Source organism: Chiloscyllium punctatum, chromosome 2 (assembly GCF_047496795.1).
Source record: "Chiloscyllium punctatum isolate Juve2018m chromosome 2, sChiPun1.3, whole genome shotgun sequence".
Classification (NCBI taxonomy): domain Eukaryota; kingdom Metazoa; phylum Chordata; class Chondrichthyes; order Orectolobiformes; family Hemiscylliidae; genus Chiloscyllium; species Chiloscyllium punctatum.
In genome coordinates this window covers 127,167,434-127,191,134 of record NC_092740.1, presented here as the reverse complement: position 1 = coordinate 127,191,134, position 23,701 = coordinate 127,167,434, and the positions used below count along the sequence as shown (strand labels likewise).

Below are 23,701 nucleotides of genomic sequence, written 5' to 3'. Positions count from 1 at the left end.
GTTGCTAAAAGAATTTCAGACTGAAACCATAAGTCCTCCTGGAATCTTATCTATTTAATTAAATAATTGCCCTGTTAATAGCTGAAGAAATTGAAAATAATGCCATAATTTATGTTACTTAAAAACTTAGCATTGAGCCATGTGGTTTTGTGAATAATGTGTATTTATACTTAATGCAAGCTGTAAACAAAAAGTTTGCAGTGAAAGATGGTACATTATTTTATTGTAATGACTAGGGCTCAGTGGTGTTTAGATGATTGATCAGCCACAGTGGAACTTGTATTGTTGAATTTTTAATTATGATTCATTTGGAAACTGGATATTGAGAGGACAAAATTGAGTATGTAAAAACACTGACTGATTTAATGGTTAAAACTGTTAAAATACAAAATATGGTTTCCATTGGAAAAGTTGTTGTTTTCCCGATATTCCACTGCAATGCATTAAGGTCACTGGAAGTGTCTAAAGGGCAACAGAGAAATTTCAAATTTGGAAGACATTAAAGTATGCATGTTCGTTGTGCTTTCCAATAACACGAGTTGAGATTCTGTTCTTGCACATTTTTAAACTGCTAGAATTTTCTCACCTTAACAATTTTTCAATTAGCCTCATGATATCCTTTATCAGGTGCAAAAGCAAATGAAGCTTCCTCATCTGGAGTAGTAACCTGATATGAATGCTGCCACAATTACTGAAGTTACCGTAGTGAATTTCACTGGATTAAATGTAAAGTAATGCAGATTGTGGAAAGCTGAAATAAATACATGAATATTGATATGTTGATTTTCAGAACTTATGATTCCTGTGAAATTCACCCTGGGGCCAATTTGAACATGATAGTGGGTGCCAATGGCACTGGAAAGTCCAGCATCATCTGTGCAATTTGTCTGGGATTGGCAGGAAAAACGTCGTTTATTGGCAGAGGAGACAAGGTAATGATACTTTATGTAATAAATCTGACTTGATTTTACAGCAAGTTTCACAAATTGGAGGACTAAGTTATAAAAAGATTCCTTGTGGCATATTTCTTCTGCTTTCTCAGCCGTTGCTGGAGTGTCAGTAGGGACTCTGTGGATCATGAGTTCAAAATTCATTTCTGCAATTGAAGCACATAATCCAAGTTGACGCTAAAATACAACACCAGTGAGGTGCCATCTTTTAGATGAGATATTAATCTGCTCTCCCACGTGGGCACTATCTTTTAAAAAAGTGGTAATTTTCTGTCATCTTTCAAATAAGACACTCCTGGTTGTGCAGATTTGCAACATTACAGAATTTTGAAATAGATATAGTGGTGAAGCTAACAGCACTCACCGTCATCATCTGCAAATTGGTCAGCAATGTCCAATGTTTACACATAATCGATTCTGCTATATTGCACACTGCTTCACTGCAAATTGACTATAACATGATTGAAGAATTTAGACCACTTGTAGAATGCAAACTTTCCTTATCTCTATTGGCTATAATACAATTCTGGTCCTATTGGTTTAAATGGTGCCGTTATTATATGATTGTCTTATAACACTGGATCGCTCAACAGAACTATCATGTTATATCAGGACTGATTGTACACAGATAAATGCATTAGTCAGCTTGTCATCCAAGATGCTGCACTCTTCCAGAGTGATAATCACTGTAGTGATAATTTGTGTTCCAATGAGTTTCTTGGCAAGGTTTCACAATTTCTTACAGGTGTAGGCTTGATACTCCAAATTGTCAAGTTCCCAGGTGAGAAGGGATATAATGGTTCCCTTCTTTGTTCACCTGCCTACTTGGTTGGTTGCATCAAAGTTAATTTAGAAATGATCCTTTTCCTTCTGGATGCTTTTCTGTCAGCCAAATAAGTTTACATGTTAACAGAAACTAACTTAATGAGGCTTTCTTGAGTTAGTGAAAAAATGAGGTTATTAGTTACTAAGCATGGTAACATTTCAATACACATTAGAGGTGAGATTAAGTCCAAAGAAAATGAAAGTTTTTAAAAAATGTATACCGATCAGTCCGAGTTCCATAAAAAGAATAGACTGAGACACTCTGTCTTTATATTGTGTGATATCAGTAGACAAGCAATTGATCACTTAGCTTTGCAGATCAGCTGAAATGTCAGTATTTTATTTCTTTTTGAAGGCACTTTCATTTGTTTTCTGGCTTCCGGTATATATATAGAGAGAAAAACTTCCTTTCTATTTACCTGTAGCATCGGGATAATTAGGGATTTATTCACTGTGACCCTCATAGCACAGTCTGCTAGCACACACACCCCTCACTATTCTTCCACAGGACATGTCTTTCTTGCTTTTTGTACTTCAGTCTATTCACAGTCCTACAGTTCAGTTTGCATTTCATTTATTCCTTTGAAGTTCTTCTGTTTTAAACTTCTGTGACATTTGCCAGACTAACATTATATGGTCTCCCTCAAGGCTGAATTATGCTACCCAGGCTTTCCAGACAGTCCAGGCAATGAATGACATTGCTCAGAATTTATAATTTCAATCACTTTTTCATTGTGTTCCTTCTATTAAAAATCACATTGTAATTAAGTTTTTATTATAAATATTTTCTTACCGACCTATTACAGAGATGTTATTACATCTTGCTGGAGCAAGTGAGACTTGAACCCAGGTAGCCTGGCTCAGAGGTTTGGAAACTACCCCTGTGCCTTTCATCTGTAGATGATTGGGGGTTATGATCTGTTATCATAATGCCTGTCAAGAGATTTGTAATTCAAATGTATTGGTATAAATTTTCTGTAGTTGCATTATATATAACCACTAAACTTGGCATTTAACTTTTTTGTGTACATCATTCCTATTAATGATGTGATGTCTTAATTGGGGTGTTGTGAAACAATCTCTTTGGCATGGTAAAGTCCAACAAGCATGGAGTTATATTCCATTATATTTTAACTACTAAAGATATAGAGAGAGAATAGTTTATTTTTCACCTTTTCCTCCTATTTTATTTATTTCTTAATTCATTATTTCTTTTCCCTTCCTTATTTTCTTGTATCTGTCACTATATTATATTCACTATTCCAAATTTCACTGTTTAAAATGATGATTAGTTCCAGGTATAGTTTACATAAGTGTCACGTTTTGACTTTTGTTTTGCTTGGCAGCCTGAGGAGTGTTGAAATGGGAAGAGATAAGTGGAATGTGTTATGACATTACAGACTAATCGTGAAGTTTGTCTTATACTCTCTTATAAAAGTGATGCTGATCAGTATGAAGAATTAAATGGTTTGACTTCTTGAGTCTCTGACTAATTTTTGAGACAATGGAAATTATCTTGTGCGTTTCAAATCTAACATAATTAGGATGATTAGATCTTTGACCCACTGTCTCCTCATATGGAAGATGTAATCTGAGCTGTTTCGCACTTCAACATTATGTTCTTTTCATTCAGATTGGCAATTAGTAAACTAAATCCAATGAATTTATTTCCTAATTGTTTGAGTCTATTTTCATATTAATTTCTAATGGCTTTACTAAAATTTTGCATCTTTTAATTTGTTGAGTAGGTTGGTCTTTATGTAAAACGAGGATATAGCAAAGGATCTATTGAACTTGAAATGTAAGTATAATCTAATGGAAGTTCCATATGTAAACTTGTCTATAAAGTAGTGCTACAATACCTTGGTTTGGTCTTTCCTGATTCCTCATTTAGTACTGCATGGAAATTCAGTGCTCAGAGAACCTTTCATCTCAATTTTCCATCAACTTTTGTATTTCACCAGCCCTTGACACTCAACCAGTAAATAATCACATTCTATGGGCTTATTGTAGAATGCTAAGTAGTAACTATGACCAAATTTTCTCTCTCTCGATTTTTGCGCTGCTGAAATAAATTGTAGCAATTCAGTCTTTGCGAGAAACAAAATTTTGTGAAGACACTTGCAATCAAGCATTCATGGCTCTAGAAGGGATCCTACCATTTTATTCACATTGATGTTGTTTGCTTGTACTTCGAATCAAAAACACTAGAAATTACTTAATATGATGGCACTGTTTAACATGTAAATTTTCAGTTGATGATCAAACAGTCAAGTGCTGTCAGTCAGTTGTAGATGTGAAAACAAGAAGTTATTTGATTTACACATCAGATAGGAAATGATAAATGAAATCGGCCATACTTGAATTACCATCTATTTGAATGATATTTCCAGTTATAAGGGATAACCATGGAATTCCTTTAGCTGCAAATAATAGTCCAGAAAGGAGACAATTAGACAGTTTCCCGACAACTGCACCTGGAGACTGCACTGCTATCTTCGTAAATATCCTCCATTTATGGCATTTAGCTGGAGAAATTATGTAGTTTTGGTAGTAGAGATACTATAAATTGTGTGTGTTGTAAAAGAAATTATTTGTTACAGTCAAGTTGCCCCCTCAACCTTGCCTCTAACTCTTAGGCTAATGCATTGGTTGACATGGATGTCAGTAGACACTCAGCTGTTTTGTGTTGATGTTTTAGCATACCTTTGAATACATTTCCTTTTCCTCAGTTTTGTTCATCTGTCTAATTCCATATTGTGGCAGCGTGAGTACCTGCTGTGCAGCCATCTTGTATTAGTCAAACAGATAATTGAATACTTTTGAAAAGTAATAGGATTCCGCATACAGTAGTGCCTCGACATACGAACGACCGATTCACATACAAATCGGTTTACGAACAGGATTGTACGTAAAACTTTGCTTCAACGTACGTATGAAATTCAAGGTACGAACGCAGAAAGCCCGTGTGCGACCACGTGGTTTCATTGTTCTGCTTTGCTACGCGCTTGTTGAACGCAAAAGCTCTCGGGCTCCGCGTGGTCTCATTCAGTTCGTGTTTGGCACATGCGCTGTGAGCAGCCGTCCAAGTATTCTTACGTTATCCGAACAATGGGAAAAATTGATTCAGTTTGCGAACTGGGTCCCGGAACGGATTAAGTTCGTAAGTCGAGGCGCTACTGTATTATTATTTTGTTGCAAGCCAGTGTAAGTATTGTGCATCTGGTTATTTGCTATATTGTTATCTCTGTGACCTGAACAAATTAGATTAGATTAGATTAGGTTCCCTACAGTGTGGAAACGGGCCCTTCGGCACAACAAGTCCACACCGACCCTCCGAAGAGCAACCCACCCAGACCCATTCCCCTACATTTACCCCTTCACCTAACACTAAGAGCAATCTAGCATGGCCAAGTCACCTAACATGCACATCTTTGGACTGTGGGAGGAAACCTACGCAGACACTGGGACAATGTGCAAACTCTGCACAGACAGTTGCCCGAGGTGAGAATTGAACTCGGGTTCCTGGTGCTGTGAGGCAGCAGTGCTAACCACTGAGCCACCGTGATCTTGCTGTGTTATATTCCACCATTTGGAGTGGAGGGGAGTGTGTTGGGGGAAGAAAGTGCATCTGGATCTTTACAATTGTGATTAAATTGGATAAAATCCTTTACTCAATGGCATGGAAAGTTGAAAATTTCACTTGTAGATTTAATTCTGTTCACAGCAACAGCTTTTTGCATTGAATGCAAAGAAGAATTGAAGAATTCTTCAAAGAAAAAAAATCCAAAATGTTACACTGAACCTACCCAGATCAGTGGACATTGCACTGACTGGGGAGTGAACCTGGAAGTTGTTATTGGGAAGCTAAAAATAGCAACTTTCAGTTTGAAGTCGTTTAATAATTTTATAAAATTATATTAATTATAAAAAGAAGTAGATTAGGTTGCACGGACTAAATTTGGATTCTTTGCATATGAATAAAGGAGTTTATAGAGTAAATGGAGAGAAAACAATTTCCTCTGCTGGTAAACATTTAGAAGCAGAGGCTGCAACCATAAAATTTGAGCTAGATCATTCGGGAGATATTTGTCCACTCGCAGGTAGTGGAAAATCTTAAATCTTTCACTGTGCCTGCCACCACGACCAAACCCCTGAAAAAATAAGGAAAGAAAGCAGATGTTTTGGCCATGGAGAGTTGATGGTAAATTTCAAGTCTAAGAGTGTTGGTTTTTAATTAGGTTAACTTATGAAACCAAGAAGAGAAAATAAAAATTAAAATACAGATTAGCAATGATCTTAATTAATGGGTAATAGTGTTCAAAGGGCTAAATGGTTATTTACTGTTTGTATATATTTTGTACACTTGTATGAGGCAGTTAAAGCAATGTTGGTTTCTGATTGTTTTCTAAACTTTATCATTCATTATCTAAATTTCTTGCATGAAATAAATTTTATGAAATAAAAATGTTGGCCTTTTACAGTTACAAACGTCCACACAACCTTATAGTGAGTCGAGAGATTTCTGTTTTAAACAACCAATCTGTCTGGCAAATAAATGGAGAGCATGCAACCCAGAAAATGGTGGAAGAACAGACTTCTGCTTTGAATATCCAAGTGGGGAATCTCTGCCAGTTTTTACCTCAGGTGTGTTTATGCCAGAAATAAATGGAAAATCTAAGAATTACTATAGTATGCATTTGGGTAAATATTGTTCATGCTTCTTATTTAACCCTCACTCACACCAGTTGATTGCATTTAGTGTTAACCTACCTATAATTTTGAATGACAGGTGATTTGAATTCTAGAACGGTGCTACACAATAGTGCTAACAGGCCCTTTAGATAATTCTTCTGAATAAATGCAAGAAATATTTGGCATGATCCTGGGATTCAAATGTGCCTTCTGAACTAAAAGTTTATATTCCATACCAACATTGTTCACTAATGTTTTCTCTGAAAATGTCAGATGCTATATTTCCAGTTGGTTCCTTACTTAATTTGGGGAAAGGTATGCCCTTTGATTCCTTTTGCAGAGTTGTTTGGTTTCTCACAAGTTTTAAAAATGGGCTTGAGTTCTGAGTATACTTGATCCTGGTGCAACTTTTTTTTCTATGTACTACAGCTTTTGCATGTAGATGGGAGGTCACGTTACATTAAGCGGGTTTGATTCTCTCTTTTAAAATGTCTTCTGATTGTTTTAGATTTCTTTTCTTTCACTGTCTCCTGCCTCACTCCTGTTCTTTCTCCCCCTCTCTCTCTCTCTCTCTCCCTCCTCTCTCTCTCTCTCTCTCTCTCTCTCTCTCTCTCTCTCTCTCTCTCTCTCTCTCTCTTCCCCCTATGTTTCTTTATTTATTTCTTCACATTTTTAATTTGTCCAGAAACATAGCAAGAAGTTGAAACCAGTTTCAAAGAGGGAACTGGAGGAGAGTGGGTGAAAAGTAGGTGAAGATTTAAATCTGGAGATTGTGAAGAAGCAAATTTAACTTGTATTTGACTGTGTAGTGCTTTACATAATGCAAATATGTGGTTTAGTAGATGTCGTGGGCTTGATTTTGAGTTGGGCCTGATGGATTGATCAGGTATGGTGCTACTTTTTGCACCAGTTCGATAGGATAAGTTGGAATTAGTAAACTATGTTGAAACTTAGAATTCAGCAAAGATCTGAGTGAACAGGATTCATAAAGTTGCACTTTTCCATTCATCACCTTCCTGATGATCTGATCTGCAATATTGGCTGAAAGACACAAAATGTGAATAATGGGCAACGGCTTACTGTCCATTGTGACAGAAGATGGAATTGTGCTCCCTCAAGGATCAGTGCTGTTCACAATTTATTTGAACAATTTTCAACAAAGATTTGTTCATTTAGCAATTTTAACATTGGCTAAATCCCTGGAATAAGCCTTCTCAAGGCGACTGCATCTGAGTCATACACACAAAAACAACAGTGCAGCCTACTTCAGAAGCAAGCACACATCAGAGGCAGATAAGAAATGCAAGAGAAACCAATTCCGAGTTATCAACTCATCCAAAACACTCTTGTTTGCAGAATCCTGTCCTAATTTTAGCAAAATCTTCTGTTGTCCATTGATCTTAGTGGTCACCTCACAGCAACACGTTCTAGCTGGGCATGCTTAGGCTTTGAAGGCTGAAGGAGGATGTTAACAAGTTAATCAAAACAGAGTTTCAAAATTTTTGAATGCAGCAAATTGCAGGGCTTTGAGAAAACATATCCAGTAATGAGGATTGTAATAAATTATCAGACATTAACAAAGCTGTTTACCTGTGTAATTTTCTATAACCCAACTTTTTCACATTTCAGTGCTGGCATGATACACGCTCTGCTTTTCTGGCTTTGTAAGTTACCCATGATAAGATTTTCAGCTGCCTTGGGCTTATATTTTAGAGTCCTTTTCTAAACCTGTTTGCTTTGTTACTTCTCCACAAAGTCTCATCAAAACACATTTTCTGAAATGTATTTAGGCAAAATTTTTGTTGGTTTTAGTTTTGTCTTCCTGTTCTTGTTCTTCATTTCTGCCCCTTTAATGTATGAAGCTCTTTGGCGAAGTTAGTGAGAGATAAAAATCGGACTGTTTGATGTCAGGCTTCAGTATTGGGAATTTTATTGGGATCTCTTATTGAATGATCATTGATTCTGCAGTTTTGACTCAGAACATTGCTATTCTGTGTTTATGGATCTGTATGTTTGATGCAGATAATATGCATGGGACAGAAATATTTTTTGAGAGTGCCAGACCACAGAATGACCTTATTTTCTCTGTGCTCATTACCACCTCCACCCCCTCCCTTAAAAAAATTGTTAACCAATTTTTAAATTCTGAAAATTCCAAGCTAAGTCTGAATTCAAAAGGAAAAGCAAAGTGGTCAATCAAAAATTTTTTGCCAAATTTTACAGTTTGAGAGACAATATTTCAGTGCTGCTCCTCGCTAGATACAAAGGATTGCAACTTGTTGATCCTTTCAAAGACTGAAAAAAGATTCTCTTTAGTCACCACTTTTCAAGAGATAAAAATGTTTGTGTTGCCGACTTGTACTAAATATGCTTTCATTCGTGGTGTTCCTGGCTTTGCAGAAATGTTAATGACATCGTGAGCACCAGTACCTTTGTATAAAATTACTAAATGGCACAGTCTCGTCTTCATGTAACGATCAAATTTGTTTCTTGGTTTTTTATTGGTCCAGTTTAACCATTGTTTTGATTCATGTTTAAAGGAGAAAGTTGGGGAGTTTGCAAAAATGTCAAAAATCGAGCTGCTTGAAGCAACTGAAAAATCAGTTGGCCCACCGGAAATGTACAAATTTCACAGTGACCTGAAGAATTACCGCGAAAAAGAGAAGGAGCTTGAGGTATGAAGGAATAATATTGTTTTTGTTGTAAACATTATTTGGCCCGTTTTTTCTGTTAACATGTGAAAAGAGTTATTCTGTGCATTTGTAGAACACATGTAAAGAAAAGTCTGTTGCTTTGGAGAAGATGAAGCAGAGGAATGAACGGAACGAGCAAGATGTGCAGCGATATTATGAACGACAGAGACATTTAGATAAAATAAAGATGCTGGAAAGAAAGAGGCCTTGGGTGGTAAGTTATGACTTTATAATTACGTAAGATGGCATTTTCCTTCAGAGCTTCATAGAACAATGTTAGGGCTGTTGATTTTCAGTGAATGTAAACTCATTTAGAGTGTAATATTGTTGGCTATTTTCTTGCTTTTGATGACCTAGGTGTTTAGAAACTGTTCAACCTTTTTTTTCCTTTCATAGTTTTATTATGGTCTCTGTTGTGATGGAGAAAGTATTACATCTATTTCCTTCAATAAATGACTGACGCCATGCCCTTTTTTTTAAAAAGGAATATGAAGTTGCTCGACAGGAGCATGAGGAAGTGAAGCGTGTCCGTGACCAGCTTAAACAAGAACTGAAAGCACTCAAGGAAGCCCAAGCTCCAATGACCAGAAAAATTCAAACTGTTGAAAGACAATGTCGGGAGCAGGAAACAAAAATAAAAGAAAAGGTTAAAAGATTGGTGCAAGAAAGAATTCCTGATTTTATTTATGACAGCATTTCATAAACTTTAGCACCCCTCAATTGCAAGTGTCGCAGACATCTTGGCTCTAAAAGATGTTATTTATAATTTATAACATTTTATTCTGGTGAAAATAAGCATCTTGGTTAAACTGTTGTATTCTAAACTATTGAGAAACTTTTTTTTTCAAATGCATGTTGGTTGTTTGACTCATGACACCATGAAATGGCCCACATTAGGTCTTTACATCTATCAAATTCCCTGACAGTAGGATGCAGTCAACTTCCTATGGTTTTACCAGCTCCCATCGCCTTCTCCCTCACTTCCTAGAGACTGATAAATTTCAGGCTCTGAATGTTTAATTGAGATAAGTTATATTGGCAGGGGAATGATTTGCATGACTATGGGGAAATCACAGGGGAGTGGAATTAATTGGAATACCATTATCAAAGAGCCAACACAAGGAAAGAGGGTCAGACTGGATATACGGCATCATTTATGATTCTTTGCATGTCTGTGTCTGTGCTGCAGATTTTGCTTAATAACAATAGTTTTGATAGTGTGACAGGGTACCACCATGTTAGTGTAAGTATGGATTGGCCTTTTGCATTTCATGTTTTAGATGAACCTTCTTGCATAAACAAAATTAGAGGATTCATATGGGGTAGGTTGCTTTCAGTCACGTGAAGCAAAGTGTGTAACTAATCGTTGGAGTGAGCATCCTGTGATTTCTTTATTTATGAGTGCAACTCCTTTTATTGTCTTAATCTAATCAGTCATTTCCACTGTGTTGTCCATCTACCCTCGTTTGAATAACATCTGTATTGTATATAACATTTAAAGCCTGGGCTTTTCTGTAATAACATACCTCAGCGGAATGATTGGTTTTTTTGTTGTAGGGGTCTGAAATTAAGAAGATCACACAAGAATGCAAACAGAAGCAAGATTATTTGGAAAGGAAGGACAAAGAGGTTGGTAGGACTTCATCTGTAAATGTATTCGCACTCTGTGAAATGGCCCTATGGGGAAACAGTACCTTTGTTGATGAAAACCAACAGTATCATGCATTAAGGCGAACCAGACAATGATATAGTTTGTTTTGTAATTATAATTTGAGAAGAATGACTTGCATGCACATCTTAGCATTGGCAACTTCTAACACCAACCACCTTCATGACTGCTCTGGAAATTCTCCTTATTGAATACTGTCATGTGTATAGTGCTATGTTGGAATTAAAAAATAAGCTTATAGCCTTGTGTTATATTCCCTTAAGTGCAGAAGATTAAGAAATGACCTAACTAATCTGTTTAAAATAGTAAAAGTAGTTGTTAGGGTAAATAGATAAATTATTCCATCCAGGTTTGGGAAAATGGCCAGATGCTTATTGTATTGCTGTTCGTTCCTCAGTCGTCTTGTATGACATCAACTCCATGCCACTATTACATGCCTATTGCACTTTCACTTAAAAAAGACATTCAAACGTGAGTGTTAGCATATGCTCACCACTCTGATGCCAAGCTATAATTATCAACAGCAATCTTGAGATAATGTTTTGCATGATATAATGTTTCTCTTTCCGTCTTGAGCCTTGTAATCTTTGTAGAACAAAAATACTGCGCAATAACATTTTCTCCTGGAAGCTGTATTCAAAAGTACTCGTAAAATGTGCTGTTGCCCTTTTTTTTATGACTATTACTTTTCGACAGTCTATAAACTGCTCAAATGTTGATATCATGTTTAAGATGAAGAGGATCTATTTGTTCTTTTTTTTTTGCTTTGTATTTTGATATACTTAACTGAAGGATTTTTATCTTCAAGGTTGAAGAAGTTCAGCAACGTTTAAGAATGAAAAAAGATGAAGAAATTGACCGCCAGAAAAGAATAAGTAACACCAAAAAAATGATAGAAGATTTGCAGAAAGAACTGAACACGACCAGGAATTATGACCATGTGCAACCAGAAATAGATCAAATCAGTAGTGCTCTCCGCAAGGTTCAACAGGATAAAGGCACTGTTGACAGTGAGAAAGTAGAACTGCGAAGAGAGAAGGAAAATCTGGAGAAAGAGAAGAAGAGTGAGTGTGTTCTAGAAAGATTGTAAATTCTGGTGTTTAAAGATCTATAATATGGATAGTTAAGGAAAGTACTGACACAGAAGCTGAAAGTGTTGGAGAACTTCAGTAGGTATAGCAGCATCTGTAGAGTGAATAACAGAATTACTGTTTCAAGTCCAGTGACCCTTTGTCAAAATTTTGTAATTTTTTAATGGCATCTACAATTCTTTGTTTTTATTGAAGGAAATATTGAAATCTGTCACTCTAGGATCAACGAAATAAACTACTATCTCAACAGCCAAATTATTACTACTCGTGAAAGTTTTCAGCAGAAGTTGTTAAATAGACCCAGAAAACTAAGATGTTTTTCTAATACTAACTAGTCAGAATTTAATTCAAGAAAGTTGAAGGGAGGTGTTATTTTCAATGAAATGATAAATGACATGGGTCAATTAGTCTGTTTTTTGCATTTCTCCGGACCAAAAAAAACCAGTTGGTAATATGCAAATCATGTGAATTCTTACAGTGAAAGGATTTATTGTAATATTTAATTCCAAAACCTTTTTATCAGTAAATCATTGCAATAAAATTTCACAGTACTTAAATTAATTCTTAATAATAGAGGACAAAGTATTTAATCAAACAGGGGATATTTGAGCATGAATGTAAAATTGCAGAGGACATAGAAACTGACCATAATAGCTTTTATGAGTATGTTAACAGAAAAAAGTTTAGTAAATACCGCCAAAAGATGGGGAAACCGTAATAGAGAACAAAGAAATGGCAGAGGAATTTAATATGTACTTTCTTGTTGTCTGGACAAATGACCTCTTAGAAATGTTAGGGAACCAAAGGTCTACTGAGAGTGAATTGAAGGAAATCACTATTAGTAAGAAAATAGTGCAGGTGAATTAATGCGGTTAAAGGCTGACAAATCACCAGATTCTGATGATCTGCATTCAAGAGTACTAAAAGAAGTGACTCTGGAAATATTGGCTGCATTGGTGGTCATCTTTTCAAAATTCTCTATTTTGGAGTAGTTACTAAAGATTGGGGGGTGGTAAATGTGATCTCCATTAATTAGAAAAGAAGGGGGAGGAGTAAAACAGAATTACAGACCAGTTAGCCACAGCCAAAACATTGAATGTTTTCAAGAAGGAGTTAGATAGAGATCTTGGGGCTGAAGCAATCAAGGATTTGGTGAGAAAGCAGGGACAATCGGAGTTGGATAATCAGCCGTTCACATTGAATGACAGAGCAAGGTCAAAAGATCAAATGGCCTGCTTCTGCTCCTGTTTACTGTGTTATCTGTATTTGCATTTATGTTGTTCTACTTAGACAGTGGCAGTATTTTATGTTACTACTTACTGTTAGTGGAAACATTTGGTGACCCATTGAGTAATGTACTACTAATTGAAACTCAGAGATTATGGCTAATATCAAGAGACTCGAAGACATGATGCACATTAAAGAAGAAAGTCTCCGAAATTATTTCCGGGATACATACAATGCTGTCTTGTGGTTAAGACAGAATAGGAATCTATTCCGTGGGCACATCTATGAACCAATTATGCTTGAGGTAAATTTCTCTTTTTAATTATCTATACGTGAATACTGGTAGCATTTATAATTAGAGAAAGTAATGTGTATTTGATTTGTACTTGTATTTGGACTTTTGTGTGCTGATCAGTGTTTTCAGTGAAACAGCAGAACATGAAATAAAAGTAGGATGTAGAGTACAGTACAGTAAACAAAATCTATTTAAGTAGCATCCTGCGGCAACCATTGTGCTGAATCCTGTTTAAGGATACCATTGAATCTGTATCTGCTATTCAGGAGATATGACATGCCAAATTCTCACCAGTTATTGGCAAAAAAAATTGATCAGGTTGCCTGTGGTTTTTCTTTTTTGCTAATCACCTTAAGCCTCAGCCGTGTGGTTGATTAATCAGTGGGAATATAGAAGTATGAGGAGAGTCGATGGAGCATAAAGATCAGCATGATTATTTGGAATGAATGGCTTGTATCTTGCACTGTAGTTTTAAGTAATTTTATGATTATGATTGCAACTTTTATTTATTATACTAACCTTCATGACCTCTCCCCACGTTACAATGCAGTTAGAATGCAAGAAGAAACAGTAAAGTACCTGTTGCACAGTCTCCTACTCCAACTTAGTGCTACCTTCTCAAGGACAATTAGAGTTGGGCTGTACTTGCTAACCTAGCAAGCAGCATGTGTACCTCCATGAATGTTTCAAAAAAACAAGAAAAAATTCTAAATTCTACTTCAAGAATGTTTAAAACTATTTGCTAACACCCAAATTATCTCCTTTCACTCATTCCAGCCTTGTTGGTATTCTGGATTTTACTCGTCTTGAACTTGAGAATTTTTAACCATTCTGAATGAAAGATAATGATCTACTTCAATGCTGTTAGTTTCAAATCGAGAAATTGAAATTGCAGGTTATGGTTGTGCCTTATTTTAGTCTGTTTTCCAGCAACATTTTATCAATTTTTACCTATTAATTTTATTATAGCTTAATATGAAGGATTCAAGAAATGCCAAATACGTTGAAAATCATATTTCAATGAACGATATGAGGGCCTTTGTTTGTGTGAACATGGATGATATGGGTGCTTTCCTTTCTGAGGTCAGTATGAGCACAGACATCCGCAAGACTCTGCATTTCATTTGATCTTTTGCAAGCAAACTTCAGAAAGAGATTGCTAAAATATCTCCACAACTAAAGTTAATTAAACGTGTGTCTGTCAATATTCTTCTGTTGTGTTCCCTGCCTACTGCCTTCACCTAGTTTCTCCTCATTGTCCTCAGTTATTGAGGAACCTACACCACCCATCAGGTCATTCCATTATGCTTTTGTTGACTTCCTATCCAATTCCTGACCAGGGCTCTGCCAATCTCTGCTCTGAAATAAATGAAATTGAAAATTTGGAAAGGTGTAATCTGTGCTGTCATTAAACATGATCATACAAGGTCAAATTCCACCCAAAATATGTACAATCATCCAACTGTGAATTGACGCTAGTGAAATTGAAAGACTTCTTTACTTATGATGTAGCAATTACACTATTAATAATGTTTTAATTGTTTGTAATGTCTTAAGTCAGAGAGAAACAATGGTGTAATTGTAATGTCATTGGACTAGTAACTGGCGATGTGAGTTTAAGTGCCGTCAAAGCAGCTGGTGGAGTTTAAATCAATTGATAAATCTGAAATTAAGTGCTAATCTAAAAATGCCCTTCGAACTGTTGTCAGTTGTTTTAAAAATCCGTCTGGTTTACTGCTATCCTGTAGGAAAGGCAATCCGCACAGTGCTATTAAGTCGGAAGTTTCAGGACTTAGATCCAGCAGCTGTAAGAGGAAAAGCATCTTTGTTCCAAGTAAGAAAGGTGGTTGGTGTACCTATTTCTGACTTTCAAGGGCATTTAGGAATGGACAATAAATGATAGCTCATCCAGTGACAGCTGCATTCCATGAATGATTTCTTTTAAAAATTCTGCTCAGATACTTATTTTACACAGACTCTAATATGCAATTTCATGTTACTACTGTTATTACTAGAGCTTACTGATCTTCAGTGAGAGGCTGTGTTGATGTCAGCACTAACTTCGTTTGGGACAGACATCCATGATCTACCTATTTAGTGGTGTGTGCATGTATGTATGTTAGAAAAAAAAGAGGATTAACAAACATTTAAGAAGATTGTGCAAGGGGCAGGAGTTGAGAAAATTCATAATCTGATACAATATTGCCTAATAGGTTGGTTGACAGAAATCTTGCACTTACAGGTTCGTGATAAACAGAGGCTAAAAGTAAATGCAGTATGTGCACCTTCTGTCTCAGCTGCAGGGAGGCCACCCACGAGACCCATTCAAGAACTTCAGTAAGTAGTTTAAATTTAATTTTGAAATAAATTTGACAGGATTAAACTTGTGAAATAATAACAAAGCTTTGTATAAGGTTAAAATTGTATTTACTGATTTTATAAGTTAACAATGTTGTCCTCAACATGTAACGGAAATAAAACCTCCTGTAAGTAGAACTATCGGCATATAAAATTTGCATTTTATTTTTAGCTGGTTATGCTTGACTAGCTTTCGAAGAGGCTCAATGGACTTTCCCTAATCACTTATGCCTCCTGCCCTGAATACTTGATGACTCATCTGTAGATATCTATAATTGTTAATTGATTTGCAGTTTTCCAACTCAAAGAACAATTTGCATAAACAATTTGTTGTTATAATTAAAACTGCTATATCCCTATATTTATCACATTTAATATTTTAACAGATCTAGTTAGTCTTTTGCATGTAATCTTGTAATTTAACAATTGGATAAACATTATTTACATCATTTTACATGTGTCATGAAGCATTTCACTTTCTACTTTTACTATATTTCAATAAATTAGTACAATTTTAGATTGAGTTGAATCTAATTTACTTTGTTTTACTTTCCTTTTTTCTTTTGTTCATTCGTTTTTGGAATGCTTGAGCTAATGGTAAAAAGTAAATATGATACTGTTAACAGGGCACCAATTGCAAAAACTTTTGTAACATAAGCATCTGTGCACTTTAAACAATCAAATTTGGTTACTCTTTCAGAAATCTTTTGAATTTATTTCTTTATTGCTTCGAATTAACTTATCATTTTTGTTTCAAATAGAATGTATGGTTTTGTATCCTACTTGAGAGAGCTGATAGATGCACCGGAACCTGTAATGAGTTACCTATGTGAGCAGTACAAGGTGTATGACGTTCCAATAGGGACTGCAAGAACCAAAATGTTGATTGAAAAGGTATGTGCTCTGAAAAAAAAAGAGTCCTATTAGACTCAGTGTCTTCTCTCTCTCTCTCTCGCGCTCTCTCTCTCTCTTCTCCGCCCGCCCCCCCCCCCCCCCCAAATACTGCTACACTTCTGAGTTTCTCCAGTGCATCCTATGCTTATTTTAGATTTACAGCACCATAGGTATTTTTCTTCTATCATGAGGTGTTTTAAGCTGGAGATCTGGACAGCCAGGCCCTAAGGGAGAGTTGAGATATGATGAGCAAGGTCTGAGTGGCAGGGATCAAGGGCAGGTGACTAAGGCGTGTGAGCAGGGACATGGGATCTAAGAGACAGTGAGGACAGGGACAGCAGGAAAGAGACCATGCTGGCTGGGTTTGGGAGCACTGGGCAAGAAGTTATTTGAGATTGCAAAGCATCAGAACAGGAAGTCTGGAAAAAGACATTAATGTGAAACTGGCAAAGTCTATAATTAAACTGATACTACTTTATTAACTGAGTTAAAGCTTAGGGTTAAAGGGAAACATTTAAACTAAATTAATAAAGTAGTATAAAGTTATTTTTTTTACCAGTATTAGTTTCACTTTGTCACTTTATAGGTGTCCTGTTTTGTGGTTTGCTGCTCAAATAATTTCCTCACCCTGCAAGGATTTCAGCCCTCATTCTCTGTCTCTGACCTCACCATCTGGTAGAACCCATGCCTCTGCCCTGCTCCCAATGAATTTATGTGGTTTAATGGGCTATAATTACCCAGTTCAGAATTACTCCCCTTCTTGAATATTCAGTCACCTGCAAACACAGGGAGCAGATTGCAAGAGAGCTATTAAATGTTCAAAGGGGCCTTAATTACCTTGGCTTCTATTTCCTAAGTGTTATAACATGAATGCAAAAGCTAAATCTACAGACACTGGAAATCTGAAATAAAAATAACATGCTGTAAATGCTTAATATGTCTGGCAGCCTCTGCAGACTTAATGCTCCAATTCCGTTATGTTTCATTAAAACTGGGTAAAGTTTGAGACCTAACAGCCTTTTACACAACAACAGACAATGAAAGCCAGCAGGAGGGAAAGAATAAATGGGAAGAGCTGTGGGGTTGGAAGGTAGTAGAAAATAAACAACAACTAGGACAGTAATGTGAGTCAAGAGATGGAATGCAACAAGTAAAGAAACAACTGATGGATCCAGAGGAAATGTAAGCGGTAATAGTGGAGTCATCACAGACAATGTTAATTGTGTGTTCGTAACAATAAGTACTGTCTGCATTAGGAGCTCAATGTGGTACAAGACCTTTTAGTCTCGCTAGGATTTGTTCTGCATCTAATTTATCATTTACTACAAAAACATAAGCAAGATGTTTTCACATATCCCCTGTGAGATATAAAACTGCTGTCACAGATGGATGACTGGCTCTATAATGGAGAGGAACAGTGAACTTCTCCATGGTATCCTAACTGATAATTATCCCTCAATCAGCATCACTAAAAGTAAATTGTTTGTTTATTATCATGTTGCTGTCTGTGGTATCTTGCTGTGCTGAAATTGGCTGCTGTATTTATAACATGGACTTCACTTCAAAAGCACCTCATTGGTTGTAAAGTGTTTTGAGACATCCAGTTGTTGAGGAAGACACTACATAAATGCACATATTTTCTTCTTCTGTGTTTGCCTGCCTTCCTTTCAAATGCATCTTCACAATTTAACTCAGTAACTCCTTGGAATAGTGAGTTCCATATCCTCCCCATTCTCCATGTAAACCTGTTGCTTCATAATATCCTGTCGGCTTTATTATTGACTGTTGTGTCTTTATGACCCTCCAGTTTTGGTATTCAAAGTTTGTGAGACGATTTGTAGCTCGGGTGCTCGTTGTTGTGGTTCTGTTCGCTGAGCTGGGAATTTGTGTTGCAGGCGTTTCGTCCCCTGTCTAGGTGACATCCTCAGTGCTTGGGAGCCTCCTATGAAGCGCGTCTGTGATGTTTCCTCCGGCATTTGTGGTGGTTTGACTCTGCCGTTTCTGGTTGTCAGTTCCAGCTGTCCACTGCAGTGGCCGGTATATTGGGTCTAGGTCGATGTGCTTATTGATTGAATCTGTGGATGAGTACCATGCCTCTAGGAATTCCCTGGCTGTTCTGTTTGGCTTGTCCTATAGTAGTAGTGTTGTCCCAGTTGAACTCGTGTTGCTTGTCATCTGAGTGTGTGGCTACGAAGGATAGCTGGTCGTGTCGTTTCGTGGCTAGTTGGTGTTCATGGATGCGGATCGTTAGCTGTCTTCCTGTTTGTCCTATGTAGTGTTTTGTGCAGTCCTTGCATGGGATTTTGTACACTACATTGGTTTTGGTATTCTCCTCAAATAGAAATACCTTCCACAGTAATGTATTGATAGTTAGAATTCCACTGATCTGCTGATATACTGAGTGATCGCACTGTGATAGGTTATCTATATTCACAAGAAGTAAATTGGAGGTGTGAAAGTGGCTTTTAGTTTTGGCAGCAAATTGATTTTAGGAAATGTCTATTTAGCTTTTGACCCTAACAAATCTACAGTAATTAAGTAATTTACTGTTGGGATATTGTCTTGAATTGTGTCAATTCTCATTGCACCATTTTGGTAAGCCTTTTACAGGTTTTATGCATGCTTTTTAAAACATATTTCAAAGTTTAAGAAGAGGATACTGATGAAAATTTACTCTCAGCAACAGTTTTGTAACTTTGTTGAAAACAGAACATTCCTGTAATAGAGTATAAATCTTCAAGGTGAAAGTGGAGCGGTCTGTACCAAAGCAATGTGTTTTGTTTTTGTAGGTAATAAGCGAAACACAGCTGCGTCAGATCTATACAGGAGAAGAACGATACACTGTAAAGAAATCAATTTACTCAAATAAAATAATTTCAAGCAACACACAGCTAAAGGATGCTAAGTTTCTCACTATACAGGTGGATGCAGATGAAAGACGACGCTTGGAGGATCTATCAAGGGTAAAGATTTTATACAAAACATTAGCTTTTGGTGCACGCCTAAAAAGAGGAAAATAATTACTGCTTTGTGGTCAAGAGATTGCGGGTCCCTAATACTGAATAGTTCATCCACTTCCATTTGTTAGTCTTTTGACAAATTGGCGGGATGTTAAACATGAAAGACTGTTTAGCCTGCCTATGGAGTATTGAACTATGAGCCATAGTCTCAGGGGTCAGCCATTTAGGACCGAACAATATATATCTTCACTCAGAGGATTGTGAATCTTGGAGGAATTTTCAGTCCCTTTGGGATTTGCAAGCTCAGCCACCATGTATTTTCATGACTGAAATCAGTCGATTTTGAGCATGAAGCAAATATAGGAATTGGGTAAGTGGTGTGGCAGTGGAGTTAACAAAAGTCTGTCCATGACCTTATTATTGAAAAGTAGAGCAGATTTGATGCATTGTATTGACTATTGCTATTTAATTAATAAGCCTGAATGTTTTCTGAGTTAGTTGGTATCTCATGTAAGTATGCCAACTTCTCAACCTTCCATTTGCAAAGTTTCTTATTGTAACTTCGAGGAACCGGGCGATTTCAAGCAGTACAATTTGGATTTATTCATTTGATTGCATTTACAGTTTGATTTGTGTTTTAACCGCGAGTGTTGTTAACTCATCATTGTTTCTGCAATAAAATCTAGTATATATTTTTAGGATTTGTATTTCAGAGGTTGTTTCAGACAATAACTGCATTTGGAGAAATGCCAGGCATGGTGTTTCCAGACTCTGGAAAATTAGAGTATTGTTGAGAAACTTGTGCAGTGCATTGTTGCAGGAAGTGTCAGGTGACTGAATGAAATCAAAACGCTATCCCTGGCACCCTACCATTGAAAGGGTATTATTAAACTAAAGAGTGCAGAAAATATTTAATAGGATCCTACATGGATTGGAAGGTTTGAGTTAGAAGGAGAGCTTGATAGGCTAGGACTTTTTTTTCCTTGGAGTGTAGGAGACTGAGGGGTCTATAAAATCATGAGAGATATGAACATAGAACATAGAACAATACAGAGCAGTACAGGCCCTTTGGCCCTCGATGTTGCGCCGATTCAAGCCCACCTAACCTACACTATCCTCCATATGCCTATCCAATGCCCGTTTAAATGCCCATAAAGAGGGAGAGTCCACCACTGCTACTGGCAGGACATTCCACGAACTCACGACTTGCTGAGTAAAGAATCTACCCCTAACATCTGTCCTATACCTACCACCCCTTAATTTAAAGCTATGCCCCCTCGTAATAGCTGACTCCATACGTGGAAAAAGGTTCTCATGGTCAACCCTATCAAAACCCCTAATCATCTTGTACACCTCTATCAAGTCACCCCTAAACCTTCTTTTCTCCAATGAAAACAGCCCCAAGTGCCTCAGCCTTTCCTCATATGATCCTCCTACCATACCAGGCAACATCCTGGTAAACCTCCTCTGCACCTGTTCCAGTGCCTCTACATCCTTCCTATAGTATGGCGACCAAAACTGCACACAATATTCCAGATGCGGCCGCACCAGAGTCTTATACAACTGCAACATGACCTCAGGACTCTGGAACTCAATTCCTCTACCAATAAAAGCCAGTACACCATATGCCTTCTTCACCGCCCTATTTACCTGGGTGGCAACTTTCAGAGATCTGTGTACATGGACACCAAGATCCCTCTGCTCATCCACACTATCAAGTATCCGACCATTAGCCGAGTACCCCATCTTTTTGTTACTCATACCAAAGTGAATCACCTCACACTTACCCACATTGACCTCCATTTGCCACCTTTCTGCCCAGCTCTGCAGCTTATCTATATCTGTAACCTGACACATCCTTCCTCACTGTCAACAACTCCACCGACTTTCATATCATCCGCAAACTTGCTCACCCAACCTTCTAGCCCCTCCTCCAGGTCATTTATAAAAATGTCAAACAGCAATGGTCCCAAAACAGATCCTTGCGGAACACCACTAGTAACTGTACTCCAAGATGAACCTTTACCATCAACTGCTACCCTCTGTCTTCTTCCAGCCAGCCAATTCCTAATCCAAACCTCCAACTCACCCTCAATGCCATACCTCTGTATTTTTTGCAGTAGCCTACCATGGGGAACCTTATCAAACACCTTACTAAAATCCATATACACCACATCTACCGCTTTACCCTCGTCCACCTCCTTAGTTACCTTGTCAAAGAATTCAATAAGGTTTGTGAGGCACGACCTGCCCTTCACAAAACCGTGCTGACTATCCTTGATCACATTAATCCTATCCAGATGTTCATAAATCCTATCACAACAGAAGTGAGACTCACTGGCCTATAGTTACTAGAAATGTAAGGTAAGGTAGATAGCCAACAACCTTTCCCTTATGGTAGGGGAATCTAAAACTAGAGGGCATAGGTTTAAGATGAGAGGGAAGAAGTACAAAAGGGTACAGAGAGGCAACCTTTTTCACACAAGAGCGTGGTGAGTGACTGGAATAGGTTTGCAGAGGTTATGGTGAAAGCGAGTGTAATTTCATCATTTAAGAAACATTTAGTCAGGTACGTGGAAAGGACAGGGATGGAGGGATATGGACCAAATGCAGGCAAATGGGACTAGTTTAAATTGTGAAGATCAGGTGGCATGGGTGAGTTGGGCTGAAGGCCCTGTTTCCAGGCTGTAAACCTCTATGACTCAGTCACTACTAACAGATTCATTATTTTGGCTGTTGATACAAGACAATTGTATCTGAATGTTCTCAGGAGGTTGTGCCTTAATGGGATCCATCAGTACACATAGAAATAGCTAGAAGTGTTCATGTCTTATGAATTTTTACAATACCTTAAGTTTTGGGCGGCATGGTGGCACAGTGGTTAGTACTGCTGCCTCACAGTGCCAGAGACCCGGGTTCCATTCCCACCTCAGGCGACTGACTGTGTGGAGTTTGCACATTCTCCCCGTGTCTGCGTGGGTTTCCTCCTGGTGCTCCAGTTTCCTCCCACAGTCACAAAGATGTGCAGGTCAGGTGAATTGGCCATGCTAAATTGCTCGTAGTGTTAGGTAAGGGGTAAATGTAGGGGTATGGGTGGGTTGCGCTTTGGCGGGTCGGTGTGGACTTGTTGGGCTGAAGGGCCTGTTTCCACACTGTAATGTAATCTAATCTAATTTTCTGGTCTTTTAAATTGCATCAGTAATTTAAAAATTAATCTGAATTTAAAAAGGCATTTCCTTTCAGATGAACACCTTTTGGATAAAAATACACTTCACCTGACTCTCAGGGTCACGGAAGGATACTTGCTTTAAACAGTTGATGAGCTATGCAGAGCATTACGTCTTAGGGCCAATGAGGCTGGGTCTAACAAATCTGAACACATGAAACAGATTTTGGGACACTATGTTTGCATTCTTGGGAGATTAGAGTGAGGTTGATGCATGAGCAAGGTGGATTCCTGACCCCTTCACTGACTCTTGGGTACATGTTTTAGCACCACAGCTCAAAGTTTTCAAACCCTTGGTGTTCCTTCATTTCTCTCCCCTCTTAAGTGAGTGTAGTTGTATCGTGTCTCTATGCATCTCCTTTCACACTGGTCTGATTCGGTGATTTATTTTACCCTGCACCATTGACTTTATTGCAGGCAAGAAGGGCCATTTAGCTTTGTCAAAAATACAGTAAAGGTTAAAGCTGGGTTTGGGAAAGGAGTGGTGTTTAATATGGAATTTGAAACCGCTTTCGCACTTATTCTTGTAAAACAATTATGTTCAAACGGTATTCCACTTGGTCCAAAACTCTACTGCCTGTATTTTAACCCACACCATGTCTTCCTTATCCATCATTCCTGGCCCCATTGATTTACTCTTTCTGGTCTCCACTTTAGTCATGATTCTAGTCTTCATGCTTAAATCATGTTATGCTCTGTGCCCACTTCCGCATCCATATTTCTGTTCTTCCCCAACATCTAAGTTAGGAGTGAAGGAAGCCAGAGGTGGAGGAATGCAGGCTAGTTAATGGGTTGTAGAGCAAGAAAATGTTGCAGAG

General features: G+C 37.5%; 1 protein-coding gene across 3 annotated transcripts in view; it reads left to right on the top strand.

Annotated features, from left to right (window-relative positions):
* The window catches only part of smc5 (structural maintenance of chromosomes 5), a 62,570-nt gene that overhangs the window by 9,235 nt on the left and 29,634 nt on the right, over window positions 1-23,701 (top strand). For all 3 annotated transcript variants that reach the window (XM_072588294.1, XM_072588279.1, XM_072588286.1), the window contains 13 exons: window positions 791-932; window positions 3,524-3,576; window positions 6,260-6,422; window positions 9,011-9,145; window positions 9,237-9,377; window positions 9,648-9,809; window positions 10,721-10,792; window positions 11,641-11,896; window positions 13,300-13,454; window positions 14,415-14,528; window positions 15,688-15,782; window positions 16,565-16,697; window positions 19,487-19,660. In XM_072588294.1, the coding sequence (XP_072444395.1) occupies window positions 791-932; window positions 3,524-3,576; window positions 6,260-6,422; window positions 9,011-9,145; window positions 9,237-9,377; window positions 9,648-9,809; window positions 10,721-10,792; window positions 11,641-11,896; window positions 13,300-13,454; window positions 14,415-14,528; window positions 15,688-15,782; window positions 16,565-16,697; window positions 19,487-19,660 (1,795 nt within the window). The remainder of the gene's footprint in view (window positions 1-790; window positions 933-3,523; window positions 3,577-6,259; window positions 6,423-9,010; window positions 9,146-9,236; window positions 9,378-9,647; window positions 9,810-10,720; window positions 10,793-11,640; window positions 11,897-13,299; window positions 13,455-14,414; window positions 14,529-15,687; window positions 15,783-16,564; window positions 16,698-19,486; window positions 19,661-23,701) is intronic.